Source organism: Polyodon spathula, chromosome 4 (assembly GCF_017654505.1).
Source record: "Polyodon spathula isolate WHYD16114869_AA chromosome 4, ASM1765450v1, whole genome shotgun sequence".
Classification (NCBI taxonomy): Eukaryota; Metazoa; Chordata; class Actinopteri; order Acipenseriformes; family Polyodontidae; genus Polyodon; species Polyodon spathula.
In genome coordinates, this window is record NC_054537.1 from 46725926 (window position 1) to 46751540 (window position 25615).

At 36.1% G+C, this 25615-nt stretch overlaps 1 protein-coding gene across 2 annotated transcripts in view; it reads left to right on the top strand.

Moving 5' to 3' along the window:
* The window catches only part of exoc2 (exocyst complex component 2), a 145791-nt gene that overhangs the window by 88309 nt on the left and 31867 nt on the right, over positions 1 to 25615 (top strand). For both annotated transcript variants that reach the window (XM_041248010.1, XM_041248009.1), the window contains exons 12-22: positions 3632 to 3757; positions 6628 to 6752; positions 13916 to 13984; positions 14510 to 14667; positions 15499 to 15620; positions 15902 to 15963; positions 18175 to 18255; positions 18879 to 18938; positions 19432 to 19493; positions 19970 to 20036; positions 23751 to 23867. In XM_041248010.1, the coding sequence (XP_041103944.1) occupies positions 3632 to 3757; positions 6628 to 6752; positions 13916 to 13984; positions 14510 to 14667; positions 15499 to 15620; positions 15902 to 15963; positions 18175 to 18255; positions 18879 to 18938; positions 19432 to 19493; positions 19970 to 20036; positions 23751 to 23867 (1049 nt within the window). The remainder of the gene's footprint in view (positions 1 to 3631; positions 3758 to 6627; positions 6753 to 13915; positions 13985 to 14509; positions 14668 to 15498; positions 15621 to 15901; positions 15964 to 18174; positions 18256 to 18878; positions 18939 to 19431; positions 19494 to 19969; positions 20037 to 23750; positions 23868 to 25615) is intronic.

A 25615-nucleotide genomic window follows, 5' to 3' on the forward strand; every position in this document is an offset into this window, starting at 1 on the left:
CATTTTGATTTACTGCTGCTGCTACTGCTTGTGCAGGACATGCTTTCAGCCTCATAGTCAACAGAGCCAGACTGGTTTGGCCTTTCTCTGCAGGTGGATACATAGGTTGTTTATCAGTTATCCCTATGCTTTCATTTAGCTCAGTCTTTATTGCAAAGTGTGAAGATCACTGTTTACTTTGGTAAAATGTCCCCAAACAAAACTTTTAGTTTTCTTTTTTAAATCAGATTGGAATTTTTGAAATGTTTATTGGCACAGCATTATACAGCATTGTATGACATCTCATTTTTTTGTAAAATACCTTTATTTTGTTTTCTCTTATATTAATTAAATTGAATAATTAAATATACCAGTAGTTTTAATATGTGCAATGGTGCATTCCAACCACTTCCGTTACCCATAGCTACAGTAGTGGTATCACCCTGCACTTTTAAGCATACCTGTTTTATTTTTTATTTTATTTTTTTTATTTTTTTTAAACATGTGCCCATCCCTGGTATGTGAGTCAGACTCTTGACTTGCAAAATCTGATAGACTGTAGTTTATGGCTAGATTATACACTTGCAGTCACTTTGTCACAAAGGCAAAAATCGGTGCTAGCAAGATATAAAACATCTGAAGATGACCGAAGTTAAGTTGTTGTTTTATGGTTTGATACAGAAGACTTTCTAGCACTTCTTAGTGTGCTGTCAACCTCGTTTTGCTTGAGATTATTGTTTTGGTAACTCACCTACAGCAATATTTTGAATGCGCGCTGCTGTTTGTACTTAAACTGAATAGCAGATGCAAATCCAAATAAATACAAATTATTATTTCTTTAATTATACATTTTTAGAGCCAATAAGTGGTGAGTAGGCTTATAGGTAGTGTGAAGCAAACTTGCAGCATGCAATGTCCAGTCCAGTCTACATGTTTGTATTTAGATTTGAACAGCTACAAGGCTTCATAAATGAACTATGTGTATATTTAAAAATAAATAAATAAAAATGAAAGCTCCACATGCAGATTTTGCCCATCTACAAATAGATAGAAAATTGCTAAAAAATGAACAATAAAAATGGTATATTGATAATTCAGTAGAAATTACATATTTATTCCTTATTCAAGAAATCTGATTAACATTTAATTTATATAACAGCGGTCTTAACATTACTGTAGAGTCACAGGCACATATTGTTTAAATACTTTTCTTTTAGTGTTATTTTACTTTACATACCACAAATGTCCCCATTTAGCAGTGCTTTCCAAATAACAAATTCAAATGTTTGTTAACCAGTAAACACAGAAGAACAGTTTACATGTGGATTTGTGAAAGCCTTCAACATAAAACTGGCGGCACCCTTTTTGTTCTTGGATGTGCACCAGAAGACATCAGCAGAGTCCGGGCTGTCCTGAAGGAAGAGAATTCAATTAAAAAATAGTCTTGTGGTTGTATTATAGTTGTTTACTTTGAAGATTATTCACCATGTAAGGTTTTCCTTTGCTTCATTACCTTAACAAATACGAGTTGTTGCGAGCAGCACGTTTCACAGGAATCCGAGCCCAGCAGTGTCAGTGCAGTGGCGGCAGCTCAAAGCACTGCTTGTTTAGTCAGCAAGCAACTGTGGGTGGTCAGGCTGTGGCACAGGACAAGGCCCTGCTGTGCACAGGAAAGAATGTTCAAAGGTGTTTAAGGGTGGTAAAGGAAGTCTGCCGCCCTTCGGAGAGTCCTGGAGCCGACACACTCCGTCCACATTCCATCTCAGGCAAGCGAGAACTTGTCACAAAGACAGTAAGAAACACTGGGGACACGATGAGAACGTGCACCAAACACCTGGAGCATCTGCACAGATTTCTCTAAGAAAGAAAAGTGTGTGACATGCAAAATGTACAATTACATGCACACCGCACCCTACTTCACACATATATATTAAAGCCATATTGACACATAAATAGGCTTTTAATATACGACAACCTCCATTTACCTTTCCTGATTCATATTGGCTTTTTATGTTCACGTTCATATTTTTTTTAAATTTATTTTTTTACTCATTATAGAAAGCATGCAGATGCTAATAAAAGGTTTTTGAATTCCTTTCTGTTGCAGGAGATGTCTGTTTTACAGAAGTAGTTAATTGTTACAGCCTGTCCAACCTTAAACCATCAAGGAAGGATGTATTGCAAAAGCCCAATACTTTTTTTAGAAAAGACATTTGCTTTCATGAATCTGTACAAACGTCTTTCTTTATATGATTGAGCTCACTGTGTTGTGGGTAATTATAGTGTACTGAACATTATGACTATGATTGCAAAACCACCAGTATATTACAGTAATTCCCACTATAAGATATGTGTTCCCTTGTTGAAACTGAAAGAAAAGACAAACTAGAAACTATTATGATATCTATGATGATGGTTTGTATTTTTTTTCCCCCCATATTTATTTTAGAGCTTCGTCAAGTGCTTGAAATTAAGCCATGTTCATGTTTATCTAAAGTATCAAATGGAATTGCATGGTAATAGTAGTATACCCAAAATATAAATAACACATTGTACTTTGCAAAAAGCTTTTCTCTCTTTCACTGTAAGTCATTTTTGGGAGTTTTGTGACTTTTTTCACTTCAACCTTTTTCCCAGATGATGAATAATGAAAACACATTCACTTATTCAAACCTGAAAAATCTGTGGCTTTTTGCACAATTTTACGTATTTACATGTATTTATTTTAAGTCCTCACTATAGTACAGTTGATTTTTGTAGTAAGGGATAAGCTTTTCTCTTTTTTTTTTTTGGCCTAAAGAGAACATTTTGCTCTGTGCACAAGGAAATTAGAAGTGGCATCTGAAGCACAAGAGGCCATGTTAGGTTAACTGGTTGCAGTAATCCTTAATCCTTAAGCATCTCGGTTTTACAAGTGCTTTCATAACATTTCCTGCTCAGTGTGTGGTGCTCCAGCGCTATCTTCTGGTGGGTCCAGGGCAGGCCAGGCTGGGCTAATCAATTCCAGATGTTTATTAATCCCCGGGGGGAAACTGGACGTAGTGGTTCCCTGCCGCTTTGTTATACTTGCTAGGTATGCTAGACAGCCAATTAAAAAATTATTCTATATTAAACTCTCACTTCCTTGTATAACGCAAACCGATGCTGAGGTTTCTTGAGGAACAAGGGAGCATTCTTTAAAGAAGGGCAATTAACAAAAGAAAGAGCAATTTGTTGTAAATGTATTATGTTTAAGTGGTTACACAAGTTAAAATAATTGCACTTTTAAGAGATTTGTGAAAAAAAGGTAATTCTGTGGCAGGTCGTCTGCTGGTGTCATTAATACATGTCACCTTTATTAATTTGATTTGAAATAGCATATTTATTATGAATTACATTTTTTTAAACATGCCCTCAAACAAGTTATTGGGACTGCATTGTATTACTGTTTTTGCAGGACCATTCCACAAACCAATTTTTGTTTCAGGTACAATTATATAATTAGTTGTTCTGCATAAGTAGAAATTGCATTACCTTTTGGGGGTGGTAATGTACTTGTGAGAGAAGAGATAAGTATGTTGTCCCTTCTCTATGTCTAGGAGAGATCCCAGATGCACTGTCCCGGTTGGATTCTGTTTATAGAATATGAAATAACAACCCTTTTTTGCTGCAGGTAGTGGAATGCTTCACAGCTCCATGCTGGATCTGGACAGTGACATACGACCTTCTCCCATCAGCCTCTTGAGTCAAAGTGCTTCACTGAAAAGAGGAAGCAGTTTTCAGTCAAGCCGAGATGACAGTAAGTTGTTTTTATATGCTGCGTCTTCACTGGCTAAATTGTGTACACAAATGCAGAGATCTCTGAATAGATTTTTTTTTTTGTATTTCCCCAGTGTCTGCTTTACTCATTTGGTGACTCACCACCTGAAAGTGCAATCAGTTATCAATGGAAATCCCTTTTTATTTATTTACGTATTGAATTAAAAAATATATATTGCAGGTTTCTGTGTTTTCTTTGCTATTATTCGTGCATTCTCGTACATGGAATACATCTGAGTTTTTTTATAAATGTATTTATTTATTCTTTTTTAATGTATATGCAGAAATCCTTACATTACTGCCTCAGGAAAAATACTAAATTGAAGAACGTAATATACTGTAATTAATGACTTTCTGAGGATTTTAATTCTGAGGAAATCAATTAAACTGTTTGGGGAAAGGTCTCCCACAGGTGTACATCTTAGCACTGCATGTCTTTTGATAAATTCTTTGATTTGATTAATGGATGTATTCAGACTCTCTCACCCACTTTACTTACACTATTCGTAGGTGCCAAATTCTTCAGCAAACAGAATGACATCGTTACCAAATGAACCTTAGCTACGTATTCATACATGTAACATACTTAACCGAAATAAAGCCAACTGCATATTTAATTAACAATAAACTTCAACATTGTAGTGCAAACCATGAATTCAGGGTTACCTAGGAGTACAGTAAGAACAAGTGCATTCTTTCATTATGATTTCATCCCAACACATCGTCCGGCATTAAGATGTCATCACCTAGTACCTTGCCAGGAAATGTAACACTGGCAGGCTGTCTGCGCTGTCTGACTAAGATAAATGCAAGAATTTTGTTTACACTACAGATAGTGAGTCTAAAGTATCACATAGGCCACCCCTGATAAAATTGCTTGTACAGGGTGCACTTATTTGGCACAATACAGTATCTGTCCATGCCTTGTGCTGTGAATGGAAAAGTCGTTTTTCTGTATCACTTGTTGTTACAGGTGCATGACTTTATAGAAAAATCACATTGCACTTCCCCATGTTTTAATAGAGAACACATCTAGTTAAATACTATTTGAAGCAAGTTTGAACACATGTTTTTATTAGGCCATGGCTTAAGTAGAGGAAGAGAAGGACTTGGCATCTCAGTGATTTAATTTATACTGATAATTCAAGCAGTACAAGACTTTTCTTATTACTCAAGTAGAGTCATTACACTAATGAGAAAAAAGCATAGAATTGAGTCATTATCAGTTACAAAATACATTAAATAGGGGTCATTAGAGAACAGTTTCCTCTAAAATCCTTCAATTGGGTCACTGGACTTTTTGACAGCCAGAATAGAAAAGACAAACATTTTAGTCAATAAACTGTAAGCCTGTGAAATTTTACCACTTTCTCCAAATAAACACTACCATATGTAAATCCATCAAATGAAATACAGTGGACAATGAAAGCAGAAAGAAAATCCAATGTTCTAAACATCTTTAACCTGAAGTTCCTGAATGGTTATGCTCCTTTGTGTTATTTTTATTTTATTTTTACAATAAGGTAATTTTCCAACAATCATATGTTAAAAATGTATCACATTTGATAGCCCTAATCGCTTTTATTAATCCCCCTTTGGGAATAAGGAACATATAGAAGTGACTGTACATACATATGTTGCACTTTTGGAATACACATCCAACAGTGATGAAGCCTGGCTATAACATGGAGCTTTACTTTATGTAAATACTATATTTTAATTAGTAAGCAGGGCATAATAAACCTGCTGTAATACACATCAGCGGCGCCATTTAGAGGTGCTACGTATAATGATGTGGTAGTGGATTTTAATTTAACAACTTTTGTTTTAGCGATATGTGTTATACAAATCAAAAGGTCAAATTTTGCATGTGAGTGACATTTAACGTGTGAACACAGCTCTATTAGCAAGCCATCCCAAAAGGTTATCCATTTTCAAGTAATAACGATTGGACATTTATTGCCCATTAACCCCACTGGGACTCCTTGTTTATTTAATATCTTGGTATCCTTGAAAAATATAATATGCATCTGTGACAAGCAGGCAGTAGTGGTGATGTCAGACCCAGAAGAAAAACACAGTACTGCCAGGTGACATGTGAATTGCACAGTTTAATAAATTAACCAAATAAAAGGTTTAAACAAAACGGACTGACACTAAACAAACAGTGGACTAACAGACAAACAAACACGGTGAGTCCGAACAAACAAACAAGTATCGTGCTGGTCCTTCCAGCACGAAATAGCAATTGTATTATTTCTCATTTTATAATTTACTTTCTCCTTCTCCACACCCGTTCTGCACTCACCGAACACACAAACCCGAGCGAGTAAAAAGTGCATCTATATCTACTGTTGTGCTGGGATTCAATTACTAATTAATTATTCTCTTGAATTCCAGCACGTGAACTAATTTGTGCAATCCCGTGCACACGTACAAATACCCCTTTTAATCTGCACGTGAAGTGATTGTGCCATCCTTGTGTCTAAATACAATTATATATTTTAAATCACTCATGTTACGCAGACCCATTTATATACCTTGCACCAATACCTATACACCAACATTAACACACCACACACAACACAAAATCCACAAATGGGCAGGGCACACTGCCACAGCATCTTGATAAACAGTATGTCCCAAAAATACAAGACTCACATTGAAAGTAGCACCAGTTTTGGCAGCTGCTGTACCCATTGTAGATTTAATTTTGAGTTCTGGAAACTTGACTGGCGGCTGTATTTATTTATTTTTCTGAATTGTTTTGCCATATTATTTTTTCTTACGTGTTTTAAAACTTAAATACTCAAGTTATAATTTAAAACATACACATTTTTGCTTCTGCAGCTTGGCGTTTCAAGGGTCCAAAACAAGTGACTTTTGTTGAAAACCTGACCGAAGTTGTCATCAGCCAACTGCCAAATTTCTGGAAGCTGTGGATCTCTTATGTGAATGGGAGCCTATTCAGCGAGGTATTGTGGGCTTGCTTATTTTTTACAGCAATGTGATTGTATTAGGGGAACTCGTTTGGTTAACAGAAGGCAGTTAGTTGAGGTTTTTGCATACTTGTTTCCTTCAAAAATAACAATGTTTGGCATTTGGCTAGCATTTACTGCAGTTGATCAACACTCTTGTTATGTCCTTAGAACCACACTATGGATTTATTTTACCGGAGGGGGCACATATACATTTGTCTTTATTTTTTTATTATTTTTGTTATCGGCAATAATTATTTCAAATCTTGTTAAAAGCTTTGAAAAACTGTTAGAAATTCAGAATGCTTATTGGTCTTTGTAAAGAAACCTGGAAGTATGGGGCCTGCCAGTATTCATTATGCAAACTTTTGGAAGGATCAAAATACCAGCACCAACAGAGTAAAGGGCACATGGGGGTAGAAGGGCATTTGGCTACTCCATCAATGTTAACATTAGTATTTTTAAATTGATACTGAATGTGACGGGGAACTCCCCGTCTATATGAATATGTTTGGAACTGGCAGGGAGGGGGTTAAATTTCTCCCTGCCAGAAAAACATGTGAGAATGTGGCTGGAGCTCTAATTGAATAATTATTGATTAATTGGGCTCCAGCCACAGGGGATAAAAGCCAGGGGAGAGGCCCTGGCTGAGAGGGGTGTTTTCTGTTTGAGGAGGTGTTCTTTTGTTTGCGAGTTTGCTTTGTGTTGGAGAGTTTTGTGTTTTGAAAGAAGTGTCTTGTTTTTTAAAAAGATTTGGAACCTGACCATTTACTTTGTAAGTTCGCTTATTTCTGTTTGAACCTATTTTCTGTTGGCCCTTGTGCCTATTTATTTGATTTGTTTAATAAAGAACTGTATTTTTTGCCTTTACATTGTCTCTGAGCCTCAGCCCTCTGTCATCCTGTCACACTGAACCAAAACCCAATTAAGCTTTTTTGGTTCTGGCATGATATGTTCATTAGATCTGTTACAAGCCAACACTCAGCAGAGTTCACAACTAACAGGAAGAAGAACTAATTCTCACACACCACCTGGGGTGTTTCTAAATGTAGGCGAGGTTTGAAACCTTTCAGTGCGTCTTTATATTATTAACTAAGAGAGTATTTTAAAATATGATCAGTTAGAATTGTAATTCCAAGGTAAAAGAAAAGAACATTTGATTAAATTTGATAAATAATGGTAAAAATGACAGGTGGGTACCTGTTGTGTGAAATTTAATTACTTTAAATTTAAAAGGAAATTGATGTGGAAGTAAATAAGACAATTACTTCACAGAGTAATTTTAAAAGGTCCTTTATTATTTCACACACACACACACACACACACACACACACACACACACACACACACACGCAGTTACATACACAAATGCTATACTGCGAATAACGATATCCCTAACGGGACACAACCCAACAAGGTTACATACAAAGATTATATTAATCACAGATCAATACAATCCATGAGACGCAACTGAACTAATTCTTACCCTTCCAAGCGGATCGGGAGAGCCCTTCGACCCTGGTAAGAGAAAGCAGCTGTCTCCAAGAAATTACCGAGCAGGACTGCGCGCTAATCCTCACGGCTGACTCTCATCAGAGCAGGGGAGAACCCCGTCCTTTATAACTTACCAAGTTAGGCTTTTGCATGCGAGAGAGTAATTGGCCAGATCACTCCCTCGAGGCTCGGCCCTCTGAGTAAACCATTCCTTTCCCTAGAACATTCTAACCAAAACAAGTTATATAAACGTGACAAAAACAAGTTATATAAGATACAGGGTTATTATAGGGCAAGGGCAAAGATGAACTCGAACGCATTTCTAGAACTTTGTAGAACACACTTTTATTTTATTACAGTACCTGAGTCGCCTATCTGGTAAAAGCACTGCCACGAGGTGTACCGGGTGGGTCACCCAGTCAGGGTGCAGATGCGCGTTGGCTTTAGCGCTCCGGCAGGTTAGGGAGGCAAAGCCGGCACAAACTATTTGTCCTCAAAGAGGAAATTGGCATGGTAGTGGGATAAGAGGACCTTAATTTCTCCTGGGCTGTTGTGGAGAATAGCTGCGGGGAGGGAACGTAATGGGACACTGTAAATGTGGGAGAAAATTTAGACACTCTAAATTTAGTTTTAAAAAAGGAAGGAAAACGTGAAGATGAAAGTTAGTTGTATATTTGTCTTAAGTACTTCTAACCTAGACAAGAAATATAGCATATATAGTGGTGCCTTGTAATTCAGGGTGTGCTTTTTATATAATTTACTAAACAAGTTATGCTTTGTGCAATGAGTAATGTACTTGGTAAGCACTGTAACCTGGAATAATATGTGTAAACAAAAAGGATAAAAGGTGTCTGTCAGCTGTCTTGACATTTAAAACATAATAATGAAGTGGCTTATTCATAATACATTCAGCTGCAGACATCTTGTATGACAATGCACAACAAAACATGGCAACATATAAAGAATACAGAAGTTGCATGCAATTATAGTATTAATATAAAGGTGCAATCACATTTTTAATCACCACTGTGATGCTTAAAAACACAACTGAATTATCTATTAAATACACATCAAGTAGATAAGTTAGAGCATATAGGTGCCCTAGAGGTTCCGCAAAATAACCAGCGTTAAAGACCTGTCACTCAGTGTATGTGGTTGCATGAGACACAATGGAAATATATACAGTGCCTACAGTAAGTATTCACCCCCCTTGGACGTTTTCACAGTTTGTTGTGTCACAACCTGAAATCTTGATGCATTTAAATGGGATTTTTTTTTCCTTTGATTTACACAACCTACTCAGCACTTTGAAGAGGCAAGAGAATTTTTATTGTGAAACGACAGTTAATGAAAAATAAAAAAACTGAAATGTCTTGGTTAGATAAGTATTCACCCCCCTGAGTCAGTACTTGGTAGAACCACCTTTGGCAGCAATTACAGCTGTGAGTCTTTTGGGGTAAGTCTCCACCAGGTTTGCACATCTGTATTGTGCAATATTCGCCCATTCTTCTTGGCAGAATTGTTCAAGCTCTGTCAAGTTGGATGGGGATTGTTGGTGGACAACAATCTTCAAGTCTTGCCACAGACTTTCAGTGGGATTCAAGTCCGGGCTTTGACTGGGCCACTCTAGGGTATTAACTTTCTTGTTTTAATACACTCCAGTGTCACTTTGGCTGTGTGCTTGGGGTTGTTTTCCTGCTGAAAGGTGAAACTCCGTCCCAGTCTTAGGTCTTTTGCAGACTGAAGCAGGTTTTCCTCAAGGATTTGCTTATATTTATCTCCATCCATTTTGCCTGCTACCCTGACAAGCATCCTAGTCCCTGCCGATGAAAAGCATCCCCATAGCATGATGCTGCCGCCACCATGCTTCACAGTAGGAATGGTGTTACCTTGGTGATGTGCTGTGTTGATTTTGCGCCATACATAACGCTTTGCATTTAGGCCAAATAGTTTAGTTTTTGTTTCGTCGGACCACAGAATCTTCTGCCACATTTTTTCAGAGCCTTCCACATGCCTTTTTGCAAATTCCAAGCAGGATTTTACATGGTCTTTTTTCAGACATGGCTTCCTTCTTGCCACTCTTCCATACAGGCTAGATTTGTGGAGTACCTCAGCTATTGTTGACAGAGGGACAGTTTCTCCCATCTCAGCCATGGAATGCTGTAGGTCTTTCAGAGTTGTCGTTGGCCTCTTGGTGGCTTCTCTGACCAATGCCCTTCTTACTCGGCTGCTCAGTTTGGGAGGACGGCTTGCTCTAAGCAGATTCTGGGTGGTATCCCTCCCCTGATCTGTGCCTTTCCACAACTTTATCCCAGAGTTGTTTTGAAAGCTCCTTGGTCTTCATGGGAGTATTTTTGCTTTGACTGTGGGACCTTACCAAGACAGGTGTATTTAATCTGAAATCATGTGAACCACTTTTATTGCACACAGATGGACTCCATTTAACTTATTGTGTGAGTTCTGAACAATTGGTTGCACCTGAACTTATTTAGGAGTGTCATAGCAAAGGGGGTGAATACTTATCTAATGAAGGCTTTTCAGGTTTTTATTTTTAATTGATTTATAGATTCTGTAAGTCAAAGGGGAAAAAAATACTATTTAAATGCATCAAGATTTGAGGTTGTAACAAAATAAACTGAAAACATCCAAGGGGAGTGAATACTTCTTATAGGCACTGTACATTTCCCTGAGGGCTATGTTGCACAAAGATACATTCACTCAAGTATGAATCCTGTTTTCTCAAGTGCACACAAAACCCTATTTATTAAAGTACAATAAGTTACCGCTGTTGATTTTCCTTGACTAAGTAGTCTGCCATTATACTGCAGAATCCACTTTTTGGCCATATTTGGCATTGAAATGGGAAATTTGCCACTGTAAAGCACTCCTGTTTATAAGCCTGAAGAGATGCAATCGGATATGTCCGTAACCATCAAAACCCAAATTGCGTGCAGTAGCAGTAACTGAAGTCCAGATGTCAGCTGAACACTGGAAAATGGGAGAGGTACAGAGGCCTGGGACTTTCACTTACCCTCAAAACTCAGGCAGTGTCGGCCACAGTATCTCATATCAAAGCAGCACACTTGTGTTTATACAGTTAGCCTTTAGTCCCACAAAGTCGTTGTGGTCTCTCTGTGCAGGAAAAGGTTAATCAGTTCAAAAGTTGTGACGGGGGAAAGGCATGCTATTGATGTACAAATAAAGAATGCTAGCTGTTTACTTTTTTTTTTCCCAGTAACAAAATAAACAGCACATCAGGTTTTTTTTTTTTTTTTTGTTGTTTTTTTTTTTTTTTGGGGGGGGGGGTTAATAAGTGAGCAAGTGTACAGTTTAACAGCTTCTGTAATCTGAATTAATTGATTGGGTACTGGGCCTGTTATTTCACTTTCAAAGTTGCAGACACATTATTCTTTATAGGGGTGGGGTTGATGCTGTGTTTCGTATAAAATGCATCATGTGAGGAAACACATACAGTACACACATATAAATGGTCAATTAACAAAATAATCATTAATGTTGAAGAGCATATTTATTTCTTAATATAAATGTTCCATTAACTCATCATATCAGCAATTTAACCCTTTGCAGTCCATTTATTCAGCACTTGTCAGGCATGTCAGGTCCTATTTATTTTCACACGCGCTATTTTAAAGTATATATTTTTTCAGAGTAAAACAGGTTTAAAAAGCACTGAATGGCATAAGGACATCAGTACAGCATCTCCAGCCAAGCCCCACCCCATGTTTGCTGTATTTTTCACATACCTCTTTATAGACGTGTATACTGATAAATCCTCTCCTGATCACTAGTTTTATCACAAAACTCCTCAATAATGTGATCCAAGTCATTATTTTATTACTAGGTGTATCTCAAAAAGCTCTGCAAATGCCTATGATTCTTTGAGTGCTGGATTGTTTGGGTCTGGAGAAAAACAACTAGAGACCTATGCTTTATGTCTTTTTTTGGAGTGGAAAGGGGAAATTGTAATGTCGGACCTGGTCCAACATAGGACCGCAAAGAGTTAAACTAGTTCAACATGGTACTGAACAATATTGTGATCCACTTATGTAGAACAACCAATATTTTGGTAAATATGCATATAAAACAATTCACAAGGATATTGTACTCCAAATACGCAGTACTGTAGTTTGAGTAGCGCATCTGGTAAAGGCACTCCGCGTGGCGTGCAGAATGCGCCCTATAACCTGTTCATCGCCGCTATTCCACTGCCAACCATGGGTGAGAGCTCCCAGGGGGTGTTGCACAATTGGCCGAGCACCGTCCAGGGGTGGAAGACTTAGATCGGCCATGGTGTCCTTGGCCCACCACGCACCAGCGGCTCCTGCAGACTGGCTGGGTGCCTGTAAGCTGCAGGGAGCTACATTGTCCTCTGACACTGTAGCTGTGGGCTGGCCGCATGGCGGGCATGCAGAGTGAAAGGAAGCGGTTGGCTGAAGGCACACACTTCGGAGGATAGCACAGGGGTGGTAGCGGTGGGTTGAGCCTAATATAATTGGGCATTTCAAATTGTGAGAAAAACAAGGTAAAAATTAATTGGCGACGACTAAATAAAAAAAAAAAGAAATAAGTAATAAAATAACATTCTGGTAAATGCAAATTAAATAATCGCGCTTTGGTTATGACACAGAATGGCACAAAGACAGGCAGTGAATAGTTATATTTATTTAGTGCAGCATGGTACAGTTGCACAGAATAGCACTTTTTGTTGGAACACTTTTTTTATTGCACATACATCATTTGAACCAGAGATAGCGTGGAAACAATTTCCCTGTCATGTTGTCGAGCATTAGCCAAAGGCACCTGGTTATTCTTGAGATTTACTGGTAAATTCTTATCATTATCTTCATCATTATCATTATAATTGTATTCTAAGTAATGTTTTAAATTTAGTTGTTGTTGTTTTCTGTCTGTGATATCAGAATCAAAGTTTGTCAACAGGATAATTTCATCATTTTGTACTAAAGATTTGGATTCATACATTGTCCATTATCTTTTAGCCTGGGGTTTGTTCTTTAGTAATTGTATGTTTAATCCTTTTCTGGCACTATATATTATAAAGTGTTAATTTCTCCATATTATTTAATATTTTATAATAATTTTATTGTAAAAGGTTTTACTTCAGCAAATGGTTTAAGATGATTAAGATTTCTCGATGAGGTTATCTACATAAAAGTACTGGTTGGCCAGGTTTTTTTTTCCCCCCTCATATTTTTGTTATAGTTGGTTAAATGCATTGTAAACTAGTTCAAGTTTAGATCCTAAGCAGGTCTAGTTACAGGATCTACTGTAGTAAAAATAAAGCAGAAACATAATTATAATTAAACAGAGTACATCAATGCAATCAATGCTCATGTTCCCAGTTTGTAGCTTGATTGCTGGTTAATTGCTATAGAGACCTGTGCATGTTAATCGAATACCCATTCGGTCACAAAGTTTTATTTACATTTTTGAAATGTTAAAACAGTTAGTGGGAACTCTCAGGAGTTGGAGAAGTTGCCCTGACAAAACTTTGAAAAAAAACATTATGCATTATAAAATAGATACATAGATAGGAAACTTAATAGTGGTACAATTATACATGCAGTGACTGAAGGAGATATATCATCGTATTATTGTATTTGTTTGTTTTGTCTGTGTGCTTACAGACTGGAGAGAAATCTGGTCAAGTCGAAAAGTCGAAGAAAAATGCCAGGCAGAGACAAAATGATTTCAGGGTGAGTGTCTCCCATTGCTGATGAGTTGTTGATTTGTATTGCATTATGGTCTCTTTATCCAATTGTCCAATGAAGAGTAAATTGTCAAAACTCTCCTCCAACACTACTTGTCTATATTACTGCTTATTTGGTGTTTACATTTACAGTGGATAGCTGCAAGATCATTTGATAAATTAAGCAGATTTTTAATTTGTTAAAATCAGTTGTTTCTTTTTTTTTTTTTTCTGGGCAATTAGGTAAGGTAGCCTAAGATACTAGCCTGTCCAAACACACTGTCCCCTAAATTACATTTTTGCAGTCTGAAAAGGTTGTAATGCTCTAAAATACTACTTGATATCACAGCTCCTTGTCTATATATAACATCTTCCATTGTTTCCCCCTAATGATTGATTATTGACCGACTTATTAGCAATGCCACTTTCAGTGAATTTAGTCTCACAGAAGGTCATGTTTATACATTTCAGGGCAGCAAACACACCTACACATGCAACAATTGTACTTTTTTCTTGTTGTCTTATTTTTTAGAAAATGATTCAAGAGGTGATGCTTTCTTTGATGAAACTAATCCGAGGGGCACTTCTGCCATTCAGCCTGAGTGAGGTGGAGCTGAAACAGTATGGTGGATGGGAGATGAAATCTGAGCTTTCAGGACAGTGGCTGACTCAAGTCATTCACACTGTGAGGTAAAAAAAAAAAAAAAAACACATCACAGTAATGCAAGTTGCTGGTCTATTATAGGAAATACATTATTTGCAGTAGCACATAATGTATTTAAAACAGTTTTCATGGACAAAAAAAAACACTTTATGAATTGTTTAAAACATGAAACATGGATCCCATTATGATCACTACGACTTCTCGATTTAAAAAAAAAAAAAAAAATAATAATAATAATAATAATAATAATTGATATCTTTCAACTGGCAATATTAAAAAGCTACTGCTGTCTTGCTTTATATGTTGCCTGGGGTAGTATGTCATGAGTCAGTTATGAGTAGAAGACTTTATTCCAATTATATAATCTTACTGATTTCAAGAAAGATTGAAATAACAATATGTATCTGTGAACAGGTGCCAGTTGATAATTCTAAATGGACCATAGGCAGAAAATCAAGCCTGTCTGTGATAATGGAATTCCATAGTTCTCAAGGCAACAACCTTTACTTCATATTTGCATATTAATTTACACCCAGTTATATAGCCATTCGATCCATGTAGTATGAAAGTCCTGGGGTATATAATACCTGGTAGTATTTCCAGCTGGTGCGAAGTTAAATCAAAGTTGTCAGACATGAAGTCAGCTACATTGCCCCCTGGTGTAGGTAGGCTATATCATCAAGCTAAACTAATGGAGCTTGTTTTGTGTACATTAACATTGGAGATACTTAAGTAATACTGGGGGATCATATAATAACTAATGTGTGTCTTCAGTGTTACAATTTTCCAAGGGAATGTCTTTTAAGTGAAACCAAGTTGTGCAAAAATAATTTTAGTTTTTTCTAATATTCAATTAGAGTCAGTTATGAAGCCCTGGCAGCCTTGGAAATACCAAACGACCTTTTGCAAGTTATGCAGGACCTGACTTTGGACCTGCGAGTACGCTGTCTTATGGTCACACTGCAGCAGACATCCGAAGGCAAGCTGGACTTTCATTTACTTGCCTGTTTTTAGTCTAGAACTATTTATCTGTGTTAAACTGCAGAGAAGTCCCCAGGTCCGCCTTTAAATACTGATGCTGACATCATATTATGTTAAGAGTAATGCTTGATGCTGATAACTATTTGTCATAAAGTGTGTTTCAGGTGGTTAAGCCTATTTTTTTTTTCTCTGACTAGTTCTTCCTGTATATGTTTGTATTGTTTGTTGTTAATTTTAAAATAAAATAAAAATAAATTGACATACCATTTTTATAAACAGATGTTAAAAGACTGGCAGAAAAAGCAGATTGGGTTGTGGACAATGAGGGAGTTACAACCTTGGTACGTACATAGCATGAAACATATGTTTTGTGTAAATGTTCTGTAATGCACAATACTACTAACTGTATTTAGCTTGTCTGTTTCCAACAATAAATAGACAATCAAGAATTACTGCAAGTTATTATAATTGTTCAACAAAACATATTTAATAATTGTATATGTGCAGTAAAATACCACCCAGCATTATCTATTTTAGCTTTGCATGAAAAATAAAAAAGGGACCTTTTAAAGTACAGTGCTGTTCATTTCACAATTAGTCAATGCTAAAAAAAAGTCAAACTTCATTGCATGTTATTAATAATAGTATTTTGCAGTTCTGCTTGTCTCCCTGTTGATGAATGAACATTTTTAACACAGTAACAGTAGAAGTGTTATTTCATTTTGGCTGTATTTCAGATTATATGTTAAAGTCCTTTTAAAGCTCCAGTACTACTTTTTTTTTTTTTTTTTTGCTGTGAGAATGAAAATATTTATAGTTTGATTTCAATCTATCTAAAAACCATTTTTAAAAAAGTGCATTTTACTTTACCATTTAAAAAAAAAAGGTATTTTAACCATTTCAGACATGGTACATATACTTTGTTTTCTTCTTCAAAAGTGTAGTGACTAACGGCCTGCTAACATATTTGAAAACAAGGTCTAGATATGCATACAGAACATATGAAGAATGCATTTTTTTTATGTTTATTTATTTATTTAGAAAATAATACGTAGAATCCAGTCTTTCATTCTTACAGATTAAGAAAAAAAAATCTGACAATCAACATGCTCCCTGGAAAACATTTTACAGCATCCACTAGAGGGATTCATGATTCTTGGTGTTACCCTAAAGACCCGGTCACACATCTGACTTTTGTTGACGGCAACAAGAGGAACACATTTGTTGGCCGCATGTTGCCTTGGAGTTTGCGGTGTTCACACGAGAGACAAGCATCCAGTCGACAAGCTGCAACACACAGGCAACAACGTAATGCAACCCAATCATAATGCACGTTTTTGTCACAAGATGTAAACATGCTGCGAAGAAAGGTTACGATATAAAAATATACTAATTACATTAACAAACCTGTAGTTCCTTAATTAAATAAAAAAAGGTGTACATTAGTAGAATTATTTAGTTATTTAGATTAAATATGTTATTGTAATCGTGGACATTAACATTCCACATATACATTGTATTGCATATCTATAGCCTACATGTAATTAATTGGATGAAAATCAGGAATCGGAATGTACCATATAAGCTGTCTGTCTGACATATGCTGTCTATATCCTTATTATCATGTGACACTACTGTTAAATATGATTGGCTGGTATTGAAAATGTTGCCCTCTTGTCGCCTTAAAAATAGAACATCGTCCTAAGTGGGATGCATGTCGCCGGGGTGTTGCCCGGGGTGGTCACACAAGGTGACAAGCCGGCAACATCTGTCTTCCCCTCATTGCTGTCGACAAACATCACCCGTGTGACCAGGCCTTAAAGAAACATCTAGCTAGCATCCATACTGTAGCCCCCGTACATTTTGTGTGCAAGAATTTTAACACTAATAATAAAAATTAAATATAACAGATATACTCAGACAGAATGATTTGAGACAAGATTTTCCTTCTGGTTAATTTCACCTCCCTACAAATCACTGCAATTTTTACACAGTTTTATTTTAACCATGAAAGTCAGCCTAGTAATCCTTTGAAATACCTGTTTTTGACAAAAATGAAGTCAATAAACAAAGACACCATTTGTTGATATTTTACATTTTTGTTATAGTATGTGATCTATGATTAAACACTGAGAAAACATTGTCGCCTATACAGTACATTGCTTAAATAAAGCAGCTGCCTATTTTAAAAGTCAATATTTTAATAGTGGAATTGTTTGTGGCAGACCTTGGAAAAGGAGGGTGCTTAAGTAAAGGAGAACTGTAGACCCTGTAACTACAGCTTATCTCATTTCCAAGAGGGTCACATAGCAGCGTTGACCTTGACCCTTCCAGGCCATTCCACTGCAAATTGTTGTTTCTTAATTGCCTAATTGACCATCAGCAGGGTCCATTACATAATTAGGGAACTGGTTGGAGCAAAGCCCTGCAGTGGAATAGACTGCAAGGTTGCCTGTCTGATGCCCTTGTTTAGGACACAGCAGACAATCAAACAAATGTTGGCTACTAAGTAAATGTTCATTATTGTAAAAATGATCTTTCTTTACATCTAGCCGTCTCTGTTTGAACATTGCATAGTGCAGACCTTGGAGTCTCTTAAGGAGCCCATGGAATGTAAACCAGGAGAAGTTAATGTAAGAGTTTTTTTTTTTTTTCTATAAATCTCTATATATGTTTGAACTGTGTTCTAAGTAGTTTTGTTCACATAGCCTGTTTTACAGAATACCAGATCCATATGTACAGCTGGTTAATTAATCTTTAAATGCATGCAATGTTTTATTAAAGACCTGTGTACACCAGATGTATGTTAATGTAGAATAAATCGCATGCCACATGGAGCAGTGTTAACAACTGACTGCTTTCTACAATAATCTAACCTATGCTGGCACAACACTGCTCTTTAAAGGAATGTCAGTTTCTTCTGGTTTTCCAACCCTTCTGCCTCCCGCTTTTCATTGATTGGCCAGCAGAGAGCAGAAACTCTCAATGTGACACCTCAGATTCATTCAAATTGGGTCCTTGGTTTGTTTTAAAATGTTGCAGAATGCTTCATAAACCTTCAACACACACTTGTCAGAGAGGACATATTGGTAATTTCTTGGAACTTACCAACATTCAGTATGACAAGATTATATTAGTCTGTAAATCCGTAAAATTGTACAGTAGTCATAAAAGCTCAAAATTAAGAGAAATATTTACATAAGTGGTATTTTGTACTGAAGCTGGCTTTAAGGTTTTGTTTACTTTTTTTATATAGATTTTTCAGGAAGAAAGAACCCAGAATCAAGTTTGTGAACTCTGTGTTGGAATCATGAAGGTAATTGCTGCATAATTATGGGGCCTGCCACAAAGCAATAGTTGCTACTTCACACCTCCTCCTTAAAAGAATGAAACAAAGCTTGCTGCTATTGTTTCCTATTATCACCTATTCTCATGGGGGGAGTCAGCAGATTATTTTTCTTTTAGATACAGATGATCCATCAGAGTCTTGGGATGTACAATCTGTCAGTGTCTTTCCACCCGTCACATTTTACTTTTTTTTGGTTAATGATGACTTTCTCTGTACTGATGGGTTTTCAATGCAATTAAAAATGGGTTGAAGAGCCTGAGAGCTAGGGAGACAATTGGGTGTGACCTAAAACTTTAAAAGGTTACTTTAAAGGCTCATTTTCATAATCCTATTGTTTTACAGTATTCACAAAAAAGTGTGCCTGTCACTGCCGTATGTACATTACTGTAGTACAAGTGAGACACTGAGAGCTTTATAATGAAGTTCATATGGTATGTTTTTTGTTTTGTTTTTGTGGCAGGTGTTTATAAACTGCTTGGAGCAGTTAAGTACCAAAACTGATGGTGATGTAGACACTTCACAGTAAGTATACCATACAGAATATTAAAGTATAGATAGAAGCTCTTTGGTAGCTCTTTGGGGATACACTAATGTGGCAGTTGCCTTCCTGGGCAGTTTGCATACATACATCTGTTGTTGGCAATGCAGCTACTTGGCGGCGGTCTTAAGTAATAACACACAACAAACTGTACACTCACACTATAATATACAAAAGCCTAAGTGTTGAGGCATGAGACAAAGCCCCATTTTCTATAGAACTTTGTGCATTACATTGGAAACGTAGAGCTTGGGTTGTGTTATTATGCTGCTAAAATGGATTTGTCAAAAAAAAAAGAAGAAAGAGTATATGGATGTGGTTATCTAAGGTAAATCTAATAGACTGACCCATTCATTGTGGCACTTGACAGTATCACTGGATACAGGTATTTTATGGTTTGTAATTGAGGTACGTTCTTTTCATACCCTATGAAGTGTCTAAAAAAACCTTCCTTTTTCAGTCTCTCATCGGATATTGCATCTCCTGATCTGTTTAGCAACATTCATGAAGACTTCTCCCCAACACCAGTAAGTACCATATGCGTGCATTGTTCTGCTCAGAATTCAGGCCTCAGTATTTTGCATGTGCTGCCCAAAACTAGTAGGTGTTGGTAGAAAATACTAATAATATTACAGTACTACTTCTAGAGAAATACTAGTAGTATTACAGTACTACTAGAAAAAGACCAGATCTACTTTTCAGGTGGTACTACAGAAAAGAAACATCTGAACAAACTGGGACTATGGCCAGTTGGTTTTTAGAACATACATAAGTAATTCTATTTGAAGCATGACAGCAACATGTACAGTTACTGTATGTGTAATGGCAATAGAAATCAACATATGTATTTATCTTTAATTAGGTGTCCTAAAGTCTTGCCTTAAAAATCCTGCGTCTGCTTGAGCTCATTGAAGCAGAATAAATCTGCATGCTTTTGCTTTCCCTCCTTTTTATTATCATTTTAACAGTAACTTATCTTGGGTGTGGATGAACGATGAAGTGCAACCCAATTCTAAAACAGATTGCAAGGAACCGCTGGGAATGTAAAGTGAATATTTATGGGTGTGGAAGTTTAACAAAACAGAATTTACTTTTGTTTTGTTCAATAATTCTTATTTCTTTAGTATTTAGTTCTTATTTTTCTTTGTATATGCAAGTTGAAAATAATTTTTAAATGCAATTGGAAATAAAATATCCCCTTCAAACATGGCTGTGAAATGTTTCTTACTCTGACATAATATTTTCCTCACCCAAGCAAAGCCATGGTAGTCACATGTAAATTGACCACTTAGCGATCAGGTTGGGCGTGCACAAAATTCAGGTACCACAGAGATTATTGACAGACAGATAAATATCCCTTCAGTTATGACAAGGCCTTCTGCAGTGCCTGTGTCTGAAATAGCCATTATTTAAATACTTAATCTGTAAATTTTATAAGTTTTTGTAACTTGAATCGTTTGAGATGTGAGGTTAGTCCTTTTTCTATAATATGACATTGTTACCTGCAAGATGCTGCCTTTGTACATACAAATAACCTGCTTCTGTTTTAATTATAAAGACGTGTGCAATGTTCAGAGGAATCATAAAAACATTAGCTATATTTAATGCATGTTATATTTTATGAAATGTCCTTTTTATTTTTAAAAGTAAGTTTTACCATGACACAGTTAAGTACAAAAGGAAGCCCACTCGTCGGTCGATTCTGCTGCATCAGTGGATGCCAAGCGATCTGCTAAAAACACATCATAACCGTGTTAAAGATTTGACATGTGATGGACTAAATTGAAGTGCTAATACCCATTTTTCAATCTGTCTGATATTTTTTGTAGGTTCTCTCTGTTTCTCTGACTAGTACATGCTTACTCTGTGTAACCCTTTTTTTCAAATAAATCTGTACATATAGTAGATTGTTTGTTTGTTTGTTTGTTTGTTTGTTTGTTTGTTTGTTTTTAATAATACTTAAAATTTGAGTCTGCAACATTATATACCAATATGGTGGAACTTACATAAATTGTATTTAAATATGTTTAACTTTTGTTACATGACTGGTCTGTACATGTATAGCATAGGCCTACAAACTACTTTATTCCTTCTGTTAAAAAACTCACAGCAAGATTTAGGTTTTAACTTTAAGGAAAGTTCCTTTACAGATTTGTAAAATTCTGTTCATTTGTAATCCAGCCGAAGTCATTCTGGTATGAAAGTAGACTTATGCAAATACAAATATTATACACAGTTCTACATACTAAATACACGATTTGTTGTATTTGTTGTAGGCCAGAGACTAAGAGACTAAGAGCAGCACAAAATTGCATCATCTTATAATTACTACACAGGCAAGTTGATTAATATTAACCTTTATTCAAGAGGTTCTGGCTGGTCTCAAATACATTTTTATTAAGAGTTAAAATAGATTAGTATAATATACAGATTTAGTATTTAAATAATGGCTATTTTAGACACTGGTGCTGCAGAAGATATTGTTGTGACTGAAGAGATATTTAGCCTTTCTGTCTGTCAATACACTCTATGGTAAGTGGGTTTTGTACACACACAGCTGGTCACTAAGGGGTCAATTTGCACGTGACCACCGTGGTTTTGCTTGGAGACAGGAAAACATTACGCCAGGGTAAGACACATTGCACAACTATGTTTAATGTGGGTATATTTTGTTTATAATTTCTGAGGAAAGCTGCTTGCTAATATTGCAAGCCAAAGTATTAAACAAAACAAAGGTAAGCTCTGTTTTGTTTCTTCCATACTTCTAAATATTCACTTTAAGAAAGAATGCAAAACTTTACATAATCGAGTATATTGTATACCAATGTCTGCCTGGATTTCTGACTAGAGTTTTGACATTGTACTGTAAGTACTAAGTAAATATTCCATTAACATTGTATAAAAAAGTCCTTAAATTTGTTTTATTTAGCTCTCATTATTCAACATTCTTGCATTATTCACCTGAACAAAAAAACAAGAAAAATGGTTACAGTTTTGGCAGCATGGCCATCTTCAAGTGCTAAGAATAAAGAGAACGTCAAGGTCTGCTCGAACTCAATATAGTATCCCTTTTTAAAATGCCTACCAAACTTGATTGAAAACAGGGTAATAATACTACCAATTACATGAGATACGTAGAATGTGCTGTGTATGCTGTGACTCTGGGACTTTCTGTTTGGTAGAGTAGCAGAATATGGATTTTCAAAACAAATACTATATCTGTGTACAGCCACCAGTCAAGCCCCGACATCTATGAATGTATGTTTTTATTGGTGCTGTCTTACACCATAACCATTGTGGAAAAATGAGGTAATGGTCATCTGAGAGCTTCCAGGTAAAAGGTTAAAAATAAATGAATAGATTCCTAATACATATGTTTATTAAAAGTGGAGTAAACCTTTCAAAATGGGGGAGGAGTACAAAGGAACAATTCTTGTAAATGAAATACTTCAAAGCTCTGGTAAAGGTTGGTCCTTGGCTGGCGAAGGGTTTTCCCCTCTTTCTGGTTGAAGACCTTCAAGTTTCCCTGCAGCACTTCAATGAAACCGTATAAGCAACAACAGGGGGTGCATGAATCATTTCAATTTTGGAGATTTGTTCATAGAATTTTCTTGTGAGTTTTGAAACTCAAATAAGTGTGATTTCTTTCTTTCTCTGTGGTTTCCTTAAGAAATAATGATACTTTTTATAAGATCATATCACAAGCAGAAAACTGAAAGATTAACCCAGTTATTGATTTATTGTTGTTGTACATGTATGTACATAAGATTATTACATTAGAAATACATAAGATTATTACATTATAAATCTAAAGTCAACCCCTACAGTGTCTTTCATACATGTTGCTGGGATGAAAAGCCATTTCTTAGTAAAAGCTTTATGCTGTGTAATGTTAGAGAGGTATTTAACATTTTGGTGAGTATGATTAGGACTAGTACAACCACCTATGCAATGGACCCGTCTCTGCTTTTTACACAGAGATGCCAGTGTTGTGATGTACATAAATGATTGTTGAATGATGAAAGGGTAATGGAGAGGTACAATACTCTGCATTAGTCTTGACTGTAACTTTCTCTGGATACATGAACAAGGTAATGTAGGTACTACAAATGTGAATAATTGATTTTAGAAAATCTATTATATTGGGACATTTAAGCTATAAGTCCTGCAGCTGGATGGAAAAAGCAGTGCTGTAAATAAGCTGTTGTTTTTTTTTTGTTTTTTTTTGTTTGTTTTTTTAGGAACAGAGACTGTTAATAATTCTTAGCAATTGCCAATACCTGGAGAAGCACACTTTTATCAATTTAGCTGAGCACTTTGAAAAGCATGGTTTCCATGGGTCAGAGAAAATAACACGGGTAAGTAGACATACAGACTTTATCTAAAATAAAATTACCAGGGAGGTATTCCTTGAATTGAGATGAAACATATTATGGGCATTCCTCAGAACAAGTTCTTGATGGGAACAAGTCCTATGTGCAGTAGCTCCTTCCTCTGGTTGGGTAGTCTGATGAAGGCTATATCTTCAGAATCTCTCGTCCAAGTTTAACTAAACTGTGTACAGACATTTTAAATACATTTCTGTCAGTATACTTCATGGGGTTCCTTTTTCCAAGGTTCTGACTCCCAATTGGCTGAGCAAGGCTGTGTTGCTTTGTCAGTATATTTATAATGTGTTATGTACAGTATGCTTTCTAGCAGGCGATGTGTATGTTACTAACATATTTTGCTATTTAAGAACTTATACCAGTCTTGCTAGAATTACCCTAAAAGACTAAAACTTAAGGGAATAAAACATGAGGCATTCTGCTACTAAGTATTTAATTAAAAATGCCATCATATAGTAAGTTTTCTCTAAACATTGGCAAGTACATGTTTGGTGCTTGCTGTAATTTTGTAAAGATTAATCATAAAAGAGAAATGAGAGTTCTCAAAGCGTTTAATTTATGTCTGTTGTGCTCTGGTTTTATTTCCAGAAACTTGTGGACAAATATAAGACTAAAAAAAGCCCTTCCTGTACAAAGTTTTCTTAGCAAACCTACATTGATAAAGGGAGTGTTTCATAGCTAATTAGCTGTCAAAACACTTGCCTAGCAATGCGTCATGTTTGCTAGCAGTGTAGACACGATGAAGATGGTTTTCCGGTCCAATAGAAGATTATATCATTGTCATTATATATGCAGTTAAACAAATCTGCAAGATAGGGATGAACAGTTCTTCTCTCTCTCTCTCTCTCTCTCTCTCTCTCTCTCTCTCTCTCTCTCTCTCTCTCTGCTGAAAAAACAGGTTTATAATAGTAGAGTAGAAATACATATTCAACATGATGGCTTTAACCCAAGAACTGATATCACTGCAAGTATCCATCCAAAATTAATGACAGCCTTAATCAAACTCAAGTTGTAACCTTTGATAGTTATAAGAAACAGTGTGAAAAAAGAAACGTCCAATGGTTTTTAACATTTTTTTCAATTATTTTACACAGCTGCAACACATATTGTGATATTTCTACAGTATGTGAGATTTCTGTTTGTAGTTTAAGAAATTAGCTTATAGCGTTCCCTGTTCTGTTTTTTTTTTTTTTTTTTTTTACCATAACACCCTAAGTTTAGATCACACTTTTCTTGATAAAGTTAAAAGTCCCTTTCTACAATGCCTTTTAAGAAAGTTTAGCTCAATGGGTATGGTTGCTAGTCACACTTTGGTCATCACCAGGGATCCTAGGAAGCTGTTTGCTGCAGAATAATGTGAAAAAAACACAGATTGTTTGTGCTGTAGGAGAATTTTTTTTTATTTTACACTTGGGGTGGGGCAAAAAAACATGCAAGGCTTTTATTCGTTGTTTGATAACCAAATTAATACACTTATCATATATAATCATCAATACAGGTAATTTTGCTTTAAATTTACATAAACATACATGTTCAATAAAACTGCTTCTGGTGTGCAGAGGGCAAGGCTGAATGAGACGCACTGTCACTATGTTGAAATGTAGCTGCAGTTTACTTCAGTATCCAGTGCGTTGTTACTACTGAACAAGCTGTTTTTAAAGATGCTGAAAACTATAAAAACAATCACCCAAAAGATCAGTTTAAGTTTGGCAATGGCC